The sequence below is a fragment of the Myotis davidii genome, unplaced genomic scaffold (genome assembly GCF_000327345.1).
Source record: "Myotis davidii unplaced genomic scaffold, ASM32734v1 scaffold227, whole genome shotgun sequence".
Taxonomy (NCBI): Eukaryota; Metazoa; Chordata; class Mammalia; order Chiroptera; family Vespertilionidae; genus Myotis; species Myotis davidii.
The window spans coordinates 122,821-136,024 of NW_006298519.1; the positions used below are offsets into that span (position 1 = coordinate 122,821).

Consider the following 13,204-nt stretch of genomic DNA (forward strand, 5'->3'; position numbering starts at 1 on the left):
AAAGGAGATGGAAACATCACCAATGAGAGACAAACATTGATGGAACGATCACTTGTCTGCATCCTGCACACCTCCTACTGGGGATTGATCCCGAAACCCGGGCATGTGCCTTGACCAGGAATTGGCGACCTCTTGGGTTGATGCTCAACCACTGAGCCACACTGGCTGTGCTGAGCTGTTCAGTTTTATTATTTAGTTGGGCATCTTCTGCGGAAAGGCAGACATTCTTTTTAGAACCCTGTTGCCAGGCAGTCAAGGAAAAGTACGCAGGAACACCCAGGAGCTAGGTTCCAGTGCTACCTGGACCGAAGCTGTGGGGTTCTCTTCCTCTTCACTGAGCACTCTCCCTGCCCCTTTCTTTCTTTCTGATTGCTCACTGGTGCTGAGGAGCTGTTCTGAGTATGTGACTAGGGGTCCTACTTGTGTGGGAAGTTTTGGTCTGCTGCACATGTGTGTTTGCTTATAATTGTTGAAATGTTTCCTTGTACCAGGCTTAGGATTTGGGGGTGAGAACAGAACTCGTGGGGTGGTAAGAATAGTGGGCTTACTTGTTTTTAAAGGGAGTATCTTTATGACTATTTTTAACTTATTTCTCTTAGAAAAAAGTTGTTATATCTCGGTAATTTCTATATATAGTACAGGGCCAAGAAATCCTTTCTGTAAAAGGCCTGATAGTAAATGTTTTGGGCCTTGTGGACTACAGATAGTCTCTGTTGCATAGTTTTCATTTGTTTTGTTCACACCTTAAAAAACGTAAAACCATTCTTAGCTCACTCGCAGGATGGATGGGGCTCATTGGCCTATTATATTTTGCTCCCTTGTGTAGCACAGGGAAGTTACAGGGTAGGATAGTTCTCAGCATCTTCTGAGTAAGGGAAAAGGGAAAATAATGTATTGTTTTGGGCCTTGCACATTAAAAATTTCCTTTAAGAATTTTTTTCCCCTCCAACAGATTAATACTGAACTGTTGTTTTCAACAATCCCTTTGCCAAGTATTTCTCCCGTGAAGGACAGTGTTCCAAGAGGACATCTTTCAGAAGCAGCGAATACTTACGCAGCACGACTTGTAAACAACAGGGGTTCACCCCAGTCTGAGCCTGAGAGCAACAGGTCAGTGGCAAAAATGTGCTTTCCATGGGGGAGACAGTTAGAGCCTTTCCTGGGCACTTGTAGGCACGTCTAAGAAATTGTAGTTTAGGTGCATGTAAAAAGTCTACAGGACAAGTGACTGCTTATCGTGTCCGCACGTACTTATCCCATCCCACTTATGCCACCTATTTAAATCAATTAAAAATATTAAGTGTATTTATTGTGGAATTTGATCAAATTGTCACCTCTATTTTCTAGAGCATGAAATTTTCTGCTTTTTCTTTTTTACTCCTTACCTGAGGATGTTTTTATTGATTTTTTTTTTCTTTTGAGAGAGAAAGGGGGGTTGGAAACATTGATGTGAGAGAAAAACATGAATTGGTTGCCTCCCTTACTTGCCCTGACTGGGAATTGAACCTGCAAATTTTTGTTGTAAGGGGTGATGCTCCAACCAGCTGAGCCACACTCCCAGGGTGGTTTCTGCTTTTAGGATTATCAGTATCTAAGTAAAGGAAAAAAATAAAATAATTAACAGTATTCAGTATAATAGAGGGCCAATATGCAAATTGTCCCCTCTACCTGGAGTTCAACCAGGGGGCGGGGCTGGCCAGCCAACCGCCTGCAGCCCCTACCCTGGCCTGCCCCCGATCATCCCCTCCCCACCCCATCAGGTGCAATGGCCCCATCAGCCCTGATCCAGGCGGGCTGGCCGGACCCCAGCCCACCTGTGCACGAATCCGTGCACCAGGCCTCTAGTAATATTATAATGTCAGGTGTGACCTATACATTTTTAGCATAGCCCGTGACACGGTATGTTTTGGAGGAGTGGTTGGAGAAGGAAGGAAAGAAAGGGATGAGTGATAGTGGATTGAACGGTTATTTCCAGCTCTTGACTGGAATGGCCTGGGAGGCTTCGGGATGAGGTTGTACTTCGGTTGGTTCCTGAAAGCAGGACTGCACAGAGCCCGTTCAGAGGGGATGGAATGACCAGGTGAGGAAAGATCAGGTGAGGTAAGCGAACTGGTGGATCAGACCGACTACACCTGATGTTTATTGTTGAAAGAGAAGCATTGGAACAAGGTTCTCTGAGATAGTGAAGCCAGATTTTCCCAGAGGTTTTGTGACCTTCATTAAATTCTCCAGGGGATTTGTGACCTTAGGAAAGAGTAGAAATAGCTGCCTTTCTGCATATGTACATGGAGCATATGCTCTAAACAGTTTGCCCTTACAGCCCACATTTAGGGCACTTCTTTTGGGGTTGGACTGCTACTTAACTAAAAACTTGTGTGAAGCCCTGGCTGGTTTGGCTCAGTGGATGGAGCGTCGGCCTGCGGACTGAAGGGTCCCGGGTTCGATTCCGGTCAGGGGCATGTACCTTGGTTGCGGGCATATCCCCAGTAGGAGGTGTACAGGAGGCAGCTGATCGATGTTTCTCTCTCATTGATGTTTCTAATTCTCTATCCCTCTCCCTTCCTCTCTGTAAAAAAATTCAATAAAATATAATTTAAAAAAAACTTGTGTGAATTTTTTAAAACCAGTCTCCTTTGTATTCTTGGTTTTTCTTCATAAAGATGGTTCCAAAGTAAGAAAAAGAAAAATCTGTAGTTTACAGAGAAAAAATGATGGAATTTATTTTTAAAAGTGACTATCATTAAAATGAAAGCAAAGAATAGAGAGAAAATTTTCATTAATTTTAAAGCCTATATTCCTCAAATTCATAGAGTCAAAGTCTGTTGCAATGACAAAGTAGGTCTTGACAATGACAGATTAGGAATAAGCCTTGTAAGAAAAATAATGGGGCGATGCCCTATCAACTGGTTAACTCCAGAGACCTCTGGACAGACTCAGAACTTGGAAACACCGGTTCTTCTGAAGGTGCAGACTAGGCCAAGAACAGGAGGCTTGTTTGCTCTCGTTGTGTCAGGAGGTGGGAAGGTGACCTTCTGGAGCAGTGTTTTCTGCTGAAGGTGTCGGTGCGCCACTGTTTGGAAAACAGGAGTAAGCGCAAGTTTGAATACTGGGTGGTGAGAAATCCCTCTCCCCCCCTCGCTGGGTTCCCAGGGTAAAAGCTCTGGATGCGGAGTGTTTGAGTGCTCTTGAATCACAAGCCCAGCCCTCACTGTGCAATAGAAAGAGATAGATGGCCAAGGATCGCCATGCACAAGCTGAAAGGAAGGGAGGGAAGAGACCATGCTACACTTACTGGGAGGTGGGTAGATGTTGGACAGGTAAGCCTCTTGGAATGGAAAGATGAGCAGTTGGGAGGTAGAAAAAGAGATGGGAAGGGCAACATCTTAGTAGGTAATTGGAAAACAAAGGGGAGGAAATAATGGAAGAAAGACTTCATTCCACTACACACACAGCATAATGTCTGGGAAAGCACCATTCCAAGTAGCATCATGGAGTTTTTTTGTTTTTAAATATATTTATTTATTGATTTCAGAGAGGAAGGGAGAGAGAGAGAGATAGAAACATCAATGATGAGAGAGAATCATTGATCAGCTGCCTCCTGCAGGCTTCCTACTGGGGATCGAGCCCATAAACCCAGGCATGTACCCTTGGCCAAAATCGAACCTGGGACTCTTCATTCTGCAGGCCGACGCTCTATCCACTGAGCCAAACCGGCTAGGGCATGTCATGGAGCTTTAGACATGGGGGAACAGAGCTGCTGGTAGGAGGAACAAAGTGCACAAAGGCAGGGTGAGACAGGCAGACACACTGAATGGTAGATGGAAATCAGCGATGCTTCTAAAGTTTTGAGAAAGTAACTTCCAACCTGAAAGTCTGTATGAAACCAAGCCAGTAAACACAAGAAGTAAATACATCATCATGATGCAAAATTTTACACTTTTTATGTCCTGTGTGTGCTTTCTCAAGATTTTATTAGAGTTTGTACCCCTTCGATAGAGAGTAAGCCAAGAAAGGAAGTTCTTTATTTTCAATCCTGTTAGGATACTTTATTTTTTATTTCTGTGAGAGAGGAAGAGGGGGAAGAGATAGAAATACTGATGTCAGAAAGAAACATCCAGCCATTGCCTCCCGTATGCACCCCTACCGGGATCGTATCTGCCACCTAGGTATGTGCCCTGACTAGGAATCGAACCTTTCAGTGCATGGGATGATGTTCCAACCAACTGAGCCACCTGACTGGGGCAGAAAATCTTTCTTAAATCAAGGAAACCTGAGATCTGACACAGAAGGCCCAAACAGGAAACGAGTACAAATTCCCTTTAAGTGGCACAAAAAGTAATCAATTGGTGAAAATTCAGAGAAAGCTAAGGAAATGAAGAAAATGAGGCAATTTTTAATGAGGGAATATTGTTTTATATGAAAGGATTGAGTATACTGGTTTACTTAGTGGCTCACTTGATCACTGAATGTTGATACAGGTCATGATGGGCAGATGGGGATGGCAGTGCCACTCACTGAGCTCTAGAATACAAAGGGCAGATCTGTGGTGGGTGGTGCATTCTGGGTTGGACATGGGTACCTTGAAATGCCCAGAGGACAGCAAGTGAAGAGATGTTGGCAGTATACAGATCTGATACTTCAAAGACATCTCAGCGGTGTTTTCTCAGGTGTAGAGGGAGAAGATGTTCTGTACTCCATTAACTCATTGGGTAGTACTGTGGAATAATATATCACTGCTTTAAAAAATAAGCATGAGTATTTCATCAAATTTTAAGGTAGAGTAATTCAAAGCCATCTATTTTGTTCATATCTATATTTCAAAACTTAATTTGCATGTAAAATCTTTTCCAGCATGAAACGGAGACTTCCTATTCGTTCCTCAATTTTGAATGCAAAGACTCCGAGATTGAGTAATCAAGCATTTGAAAATCCAGCTTCTAGAGAGGATGATGAAGATGTCATCATCTTAGAAGAGAACAGTACTCCCAAGCCTGCAATAGATCATCAGAATGTTGACATGAAACCAGAACAGAGTCACATCGAGCAAAGTATGGGTGACATGCTTCAGGACGAGCCTATGGGTGACAGTGAACCTTGTGACCAGACTAGTTCAACAGGCACCTTGCCAGCCAGGTGTGATCAGGCAACTGCTGTGGCCACCCAGACTGAAGTCCCAGGTGTGGTGGTTAAAAAGGAAGAAACGATTGAAGATGACATCAATACAAGAAACGATACAGCTGCACTGCCATCCTGTGTGGAAGCTGAAGGGAAGCCACAGGAAATGCAGGAGACCTTTGATAAAGCTGTGGGTGATGCTGGGTGCCGGGTAAATGAACTGAGAAATGAGCTGCTTCTAGTTACCCAAGAAAAAGAAGATTATAAAAGACAGTGTCATATGTTTACTGACCAAATCAGGCAGTTACAACAGAGGATACTGGAAATGAATGACAAATACATGAAGAAGGAAACCTGCCATCAATCTACCGAAACTGATGCTGTGTATTTACTTGAAAGCATTAATGGCCAATCTGAAAGTCTAGACCACGTGGCATCTCAGTACCGGCAAGCGCTGGACGAGATAGAAAGGCTGAAGAAACAGTGCAGCGCTTCGCAGCACGTGAAGCACGAATGCAGTCAGTGTTCCAATAGTGAGAGTAAAAGTGAGATGGACGAAATGGTCATGCAGCTGGATGATGTGTTTAGACAGCTGGACAAATGCACTGTCGAGAGGGACCAGTATAAAAGTGAGGTGAGTTCTGTCACTCAGCTTCCTGGTGCCGTAGGAATCCAGGGCCATCTCGGCCTGAGACCACTGCCAGCTGCCGGGTTGGAACACACTGCTTAGTACGAATTTCCGCTCATTGCATGTCACTGTCCTGGTTCTCCACTGGGGATTGGGCCTGGGGCATATGGAAACGTGTGGGGGTAGTTTTGGTTCTTAAACTGTCTGGAGATAGATGGGCACTGCTGGGACTCAGCGGTGGTGACCGGTCTGGTCATGTCCTGTAGTGCACAGGACATTGCTGGGCTCCTTTGCTTCACAGCGTGCAGTTGTGGTCTGAGCTGGCTTTTCAGGCCCAGCCATCATGTAGCTAACATTCCCAGCAGAAGGAAGGAGGAGGCTGTTGCTGAAAGTTGTATATTCCATCTGTTGGGACTTAAGGTACCTGGCTAATGGGTGCCTTGGACCTGCAGTCTGTTTGGGGGTTCTTTACTGAGGAAAAAGGAGATTTTAGTATCAGGAGCTAAGTAGTGGCCTCTGCACTGCCCCCAGGTCAAATTTGGTAGCTCCTTTTTAAAGAACATCTATTTTATGTATCATATTTACGTGGTGTTTGAACGGAGGGTTTTTCTCTGCTAAATAAAGTTTGGAAACAATAGTATTGCCCTCCCCTGGAGATGCTGCTGACATAACTGCTCAGTCAGACTTTCATCTTCGTGTTACTGGTTTAGGAGCTAGGTGACATCATCGATCAAAGTCAGTCTAAGCTTCCTGCTATAACTTAGAGCGGGAAGTGTGCCCGAACAGAAGCCTCTGTGACATCAACGTCACGTAGGCATTTTAATCTTGGTTTCTGAGTTTTTAGGAAGCATATATGTTTTTAGTAAGTTGTAATGGACATTTTGTTTCCTTTCAATGTAAAAAGGTGGAAAAATGAAATTAAACACTGAAAGCTATTGGGGGTTTTGTCTAATTTTTTTGGTGGTAATTTTCATCAAGCAGGTTTTGTACATTTCTTAGCTTAAATTTGTGCTTTGATATCAGTATTTCTAAATTTTATAGTAAATTTAATTTTCTTGTCAGGTTGAATTACTGCAAATAGAGAAATCACAAATTCGTTCACAGTGTGAAGAACTGAAAACTGAAATTGAACAATTAAAATCTGCAAGTCAACAAAGAGGAACAGATGTTTCAACTTCAAGTAACATTGAGGAGTCTGTAAATTATGCTGATGGGGAAAGGTAATTTCAGTTGAGGCACTTTGCTGCGCTGCAGTTCTGGTTAGCGAGATACTAATTTGCTATCACACATCTAACAGCTACTCTAAGAAGCTATTGACTGCTGTGATCCCAGCATGGTGATAGATGAGAGAGAAAAGGAGTGCATGTTATCACCCTTCCCTTCAGAGATGAACAGTTTAGGTTCAACTTAAGTGAAATAGGAGTTCCGAAGGACTAGCTCTTGATTGGTCAGGGTGGTTTGGAATGTTTGATTTCTTTTACTTTTGTATTTGGCACCATTTCTTTATGGTCTGCCATCCTCATTTTACTACTATGTGCCTTCCCCCATCTTAACTTTTAGGAAATGCCACCGTCATTAAAAATTGCCATAGTACAGGTGATTATTAGGAAGAAGTTCTGTGAAAATCAGAAAACAGCAAATGAATGATTACCCCCACCTATCTCAGTCAGGTATAAAATGGAACTGGGTTTCCGTTTCGATTTGTTTTGTTTTTGAGAGTGGAGAAGTTAGGTGGGAGGGGGGACAGTGTTGGTGCTGTGTTGATGGTATACCATTCATAAATAAGACATGAAGGGCTAATATGATAGGACTTCAGAGCTAAAAGGTACCGTTGAGCAATAATCTACTACCCTCACTTGACCATCAGTTATATTATTACTTTGTTTTCTAGCTTAAGTTTTTGAAGAACTTCACTGAGTCTGTTCATGGAAATAGAAACAATAGAGTGCTGCACATAAGCATGGAGGGAAAGGGTTCAGGGAAAAACTCTCTGCTGGTGTTTCTCAGACCACCCGCATCCCTGGTGCTGGTAGAAGTGCAGGTAGTTGACCGCAGTGCAGTGTGATACACTGCACACGGAAGCAGGATCCCAGATGCCTCTGGCGCACTAACCTCTGAGTGACTCATGATGTTTTATTTATTTATTTTGTAAGCCTCACCTGGGGATATTTTTTCCATTGCTTGTAGAGAGAGTGGAAGGGAAGGGAGGGAGGAGAGTGAAAGAGAGAGACATCGAAGTGAGAGAGACACATTGGTTTCCTGTAAATGCATTTAAAAAATGGGTAGTCGGTGATCTTCAGCATGAAGTCTTGCATTTTAAAAAGTCTTGTTTAACATTAATTAACCCAATGTTTTATGAGCGTCTTTGACCACAGACTCATTTCTTTCTCCTCTCACAAGGCGATGATATCTCATAGAACATGTGTTAGGGAACAGTTCTGTCTACTTTCTTCAAAGGCAGCTGAAAGTCAGAGATGCACTCTTATCTTAGACCAACCAGGGTTCTTACTGTATGTCACTGTTTTCTAGGTGATAAGTTATATATTTTACCGGTCTATGTTTTCTCCAGTCTCAGGTCAAAATTGTAAAAGTTGGAGCCAAAGAGCCACTAGTGTTATGAAACACTACTGACCGCCAATATATACGTAATTATTACATTGCGTTATGAGTGATTAAATTAGCAGATTAATTTCCCCTAAAATATTAAGCCCTACGTAGCTGTTAAATTGTATTGCAGTGTTCATCTAATAAATGTAATAGTTGTTTCTTTAAATAAACGTAATATTTGTATTTGCAGCTTCAAACTGCGATCTCTCCGAGTTAATGTGGGACAACTGCTGGCCATGATTGTACCTGACCTCGATCTTCAGCAAGTGAATTATGATGTCGATGTCGTTGATGAGATTTTAGGACAAGTTGTCGAACAAATGAGTGAAATCAGTAGTTCTTAAAGTCTATATTATTCGATAAAATAAAACTATTTGCTCAGTCCTTTTGGTTGTACAGCTTTCAAAATGTAAATAATTTTGTTTTATAGACATAATAGGTGACAGACTGAAGAACCATAATCTTTACTCTATCCTATGCATTCAAATGTGGCCACAAACGTGTGGACACATTATCACACCGTTTGAAATGCCTGTGAATCATTGATATTGAGCAGCTGAATAGCTAACTCATGTTTCTGTTTTAAAATGTAAATATTTGTAATTAAGTCTGCACATATTTTTTTATTGCCCTAAAGGACATAAGTGTTTTTCACCAAGAGGTTTTCAGGTTGCCCCTAACCTTTGTGCAATCTTTTCTGGTTTCCCAAAGTGTATTTTTATCTGAACCGAGTGAGGGCTGTGCCATACATAAATGCAAATGGAAATGCTACCTTTCATTTTCTTACAGAGAAGTTTAAATAGGCATTTGTAAAAAATGGATTAATACTCCTGATAAGTTATAAGTGAATTGAGCATTAACTTTCCTTTTCTATAAATGCTTATCTCCTGAAATATTTTTTTCATGAAAATAAGGTAAGCAGAAACTGTCTCCATCCACTTTGCCGGGATATTTTCATGCTGAGATTGCCAATCATCGTTAAAGTGTTTTTATACAACAAAGAAATAATCTTTAGTATAAAAAATTATCAAGTATATTAACTGTGTGACCATGTTTACTTTTAAGCCCATTTTTGGCTGCTTAGCATGGAGTGGGCACAATAATTGCTAATACTTATTTTAATGAAATTTCCTGTGCAGCCTTTTTTATAGGATCACTACAGGTTAAGTGAGTTGGGGAAGACAATCTTTCTCGAACAATACTGCATACCTTTCATTGGATTACAAACCTAAGTGTTCTATGTCCTGGAGTTAACAAATTGCCCTATGATTATGGTATCACATGCCATTAAATTGCTTTTCTTGGACCCTTGTTTTGTGCAATTTTAAAGAGATGACTTTCTATTAAGTTTAACTGTGTATATATAATTAATTTCCCACAACTAAAATGTGCATTATTTTTTCCAAAGTTTTATCATTGCTATTTATTTTTACTTTTTTTGAACATTCAATACATGTTCTTTTTTTGTATGTTTAATGACATATCTGTCACATAGAATATAAAATTTTTACTGTACATTAAGTTCAGAAAAAGCAAATAAATGAAGATTGTTTTATTTGCTTGTTAAAGTAATTGAAAGTGTATTTTTGGTATGAAGCTGGTTTTCTGTCACAATTGTATCTGCCCCAAACTTAAAAGTTCTTATAATAAAAATATATATGATGGCTAATTCTTCAGATATTACTTTTAAAGAATTCTGTATTCAAGTTATATTTTGAAAACTAAAATTGTATTCACTAAGGACCCTAAAGTTGAGCACATTTTGCTACAGTTCTATTTGGAAGACCCGGCTGTTTCATTAGACTCAGACTGAGCTCCCGCTGAGAGAGTGTGAGCATGAGTACGTATGGTTACACTCTATGGTTACACTCGGGAAGAAGCGCTTTCTGTGTCTAACCATCCCGGCTGGAGAAACTGTTTAAATGGCAGCAGTCTAAGTTTGTGAGTATTTATGTAGCCATTCTTTCTGGAATTTGCTATTTTTTCCTTCCTTTTGGTAAGCTATATTCTTGCAAAATATATATTTTATGGATATTATTTGGCTTTTAATGGGGAAGTATTGGTATATTTTTCACCTTTTAAGAAAATACTGCTAAGATAGGGTTCTTTTGAAAATATGGCTAACAGGTTTTTTTTGTTTTTTTTTAACTGCTCCAGTCAATCAATAAAAGAGCAACTTGAGTGAGGCCTCAGGGTCACAGGAGTCAGGCAGAAGGTCGCCTGTGGGCTGAGGAGGTGGTGGAGGGGCCTTACTCCGCCTTCTGGGGTGCAGGTTGTTGGTGTGGCCGCACTTCCTGAGGCGCTTGACAGCAGGGGGTTCAGGCGGGCGGAACACTTGCTGATCATTTTGTTGCAGTTGTACTTCTGCTCGAGCTAGTGGAGGGAGTCTCTGATGCCGGCACCCACAGACGAGGCCCCAAGTGCAGGGTGGGCTCTGTGAATGTTGTCATCAGAGTTCGGCTGTCCTCTAGCTGTTTGCCCACATGGATTTGAGCTTTGACATTCTCAGCAATGTCACTGGGCTCGACCTCAAGGACAGTGGCCTCACCAGTCAGGGCCTTCACAAAGATCTGCGTGTCTGCGTTGGGGACGCTGCCTGGCTGCCTCATTGAAGAGAAAGAGGCTAACGAGTTTGACCGAGAGCAACATGGACTCTCCTGGCATATATCCCATTTAGGTAGAGTTACCTTCCTTTTTGTTAAATTACATTTGTAAAAGGCTAGTGTAGGAGGGCAGTGTTGCTTATACTAACTAAAAACAGCATGAGGAGGTAGTCCACAATCCCAACAAAGACCCACTTTAGTCAGCTAAGGCTACAAAATCAGTGAAAGCTCTGAGTTGACACAGCAGGCTGGAGTGGCGTGTCATGTAGATGTCCATCACCTGGGCCCCACGTTCCTGACGTGCAGAGGCTGCTGCTGACGGCACATGGTCCAGATGCTTGATTCTTGCTGTCACACAGCCCATTAGGTCATTAGTTGTCATTGAGGAGTGATTAAGATGGCATGTACTGGTGGTTCGCACCCCCAGCGGCGTATTAGAACCACCTGGGGAGTCCTGTAGACTCCCGGTCCAGGCTGCATCCCATATTAAGTCAGAGTCTTTGGGATTGGACCAGGTATCAGTAGTTTTTAAGGCCTCCCAGTAAGCCATCAGAGCCAAGGACCATTCATTAGTACCCGACAGGACCATTTGCAAACGTTGAACGCGGGGACCAGTGTGGCCACTTTCTCACTGGGATGTGTGAAGAGGGGAAGGGGAAACAGTTGGAACTGTAACAGAATGGTGGAGTGGAAAGACTTCCTCACCACCTCCCTAAGGGGTAACCACCATTGTGTTTTGTATGTCCTTCCAGAAAATAGTAGTTGCACACATATAAATGCGTCCAGTTTATATTTAAGTTTTTATCTTTACATTAGATACATATTTGTATCAAATTCAAACAAATTGCTCCTAATGTTTATTTATTTCTCGTCCCTTGCAAGACATTATAAAAAAGGTTATTATGCGAATTAATAGACACCACACACACTTTTTCAAGTATGTCCAGAGTGTAAGTCCCAAATCTTTTAGAAGCCAATATATAAAGAACAAACCTCAATATTTGTTCGCAAAAGGATAAAGAGACCTGGTTGATTTCAGTGCCATGACATCCAGGGAGAAAGAGGAGGGGATGTGGGGATGGGAGAGTCACCTGGGGGAGGCTTTCTTCCAGGCTGCACAGGGTAGCATTCCTTTTGCAAAATCCCTTGGCCTGCAAAACTTCCGGGCCATTGCCCACTCATCCCTTCCCATCACAGGTCCCACTGCTCCCACTCTGCTCTGTTGCCACTGTGATATTCTTTAGCGCGAGTCCTCACTTCCCAGCTGCTTACCCCAAACTCTACCACCTGAAGCTTTTAAATGCCCCTCCTCTTCAGACTCTTCCTTGGAGCCTTCACATCCGAAATAACGTTGTCCTTGGGACTGTAAGAGCACGGGTTTCGTTCACTTATCTTTAAATTTATCTCAGAGAGGAAGGGAGAGGGAGATAGAAACATCAATGAGAGACTCATTGAAGGGCTGCCTCCTGTACGACCCCTATTGGGGGTCGAGCCCCAAACCCCTGCATGTGCCCTTGGACCGGAATCGAACCCAGGACCCTTCAGTCCGCGGGCCGACGCTCTACCCACGGAACCAAACCGGCTAGGGCCACTTTACCTTTTTATTATAATTCCTTGCGTACATGACTACAGGATGTCGAGGACAGTCTTTTATTGATTGAAATTCTAAAGACCAAGACAGGGCCCGAGACAGGTTACAACTCAAAAGCCCGCTGCCCCAGGGAAAGACGGGAGTCGGGCGGGTCTGGGAGGTCCGGTCCTGCAGGGCCGCTCCTTCCTCCTCTTACCGCCCGTGCGTTTCCCGAGGGTGGGACTCGGCGTCAGCATGCGGCCCAGCGTGGCGCATGTGCTGGGATGGTTGCTAGAAGAATGAACCGACACGGGAAGAAGCGATGAACGAATGAATGGACGACTCACCCATCCTCCCGCCGCGGGTGCGCTCAGCGGAGCGGGCAGGAGCTGGCCCTGATTGGACGCCTCCGCGGCGCACAAATTTCTATTTTTTCTAATTCTGAGAAACTAAAAAAAATAGAGAACATACAAATCATAAAACAATCAACAATGGTCCAAATACGGGCCGGGGCCTGGGCGCGCGGGAAGCGGAGCGCGCGCTGGAGCCGCTGACTGACGGTGTCCCTGTAGGTGAGTTCTCCTCGCTGCGGGCTCCCGCGTCCCCGGGGGTCTCTGAACCGGGCCGCGCCGGTCGGGCAGGGGCGAGAGGCTCCCGCTCAGGGCCGGCGGCGGGGTCAGG

The 13,204-nt window shown here is 43.2% G+C and overlaps 2 protein-coding genes across 2 annotated transcripts in view; both read left to right on the forward strand.

Annotated features, from left to right (window-relative positions):
- Nucleotides 1-8,734, forward strand: part of MORC3 (MORC family CW-type zinc finger 3) — a 30,934-nt gene extending 22,200 nt beyond the window's left edge. Inside the window, exons 13-16 of the mRNA XM_006774123.2 lie at nt 953-1,110; nt 4,852-5,749; nt 6,806-6,963; nt 8,541-8,734. Of these exons, the coding sequence (XP_006774186.2) occupies nt 953-1,110; nt 4,852-5,749; nt 6,806-6,963; nt 8,541-8,694 (1,368 nt within the window). The 3' untranslated portion in view covers nt 8,695-8,734. The remainder of the gene's footprint in view (nt 1-952; nt 1,111-4,851; nt 5,750-6,805; nt 6,964-8,540) is intronic.
- A 4,291-nt stretch (nt 8,735-13,025) lies between these two features.
- Nucleotides 13,026-13,204, forward strand: part of CHAF1B (chromatin assembly factor 1 subunit B) — a 21,006-nt gene continuing 20,827 nt past the window's right edge. Inside the window, exon 1 of the mRNA XM_006774149.2 lies at nt 13,026-13,095. The gene's annotated coding sequence lies outside the window, so the exon portion shown is untranslated. The remainder of the gene's footprint in view (nt 13,096-13,204) is intronic.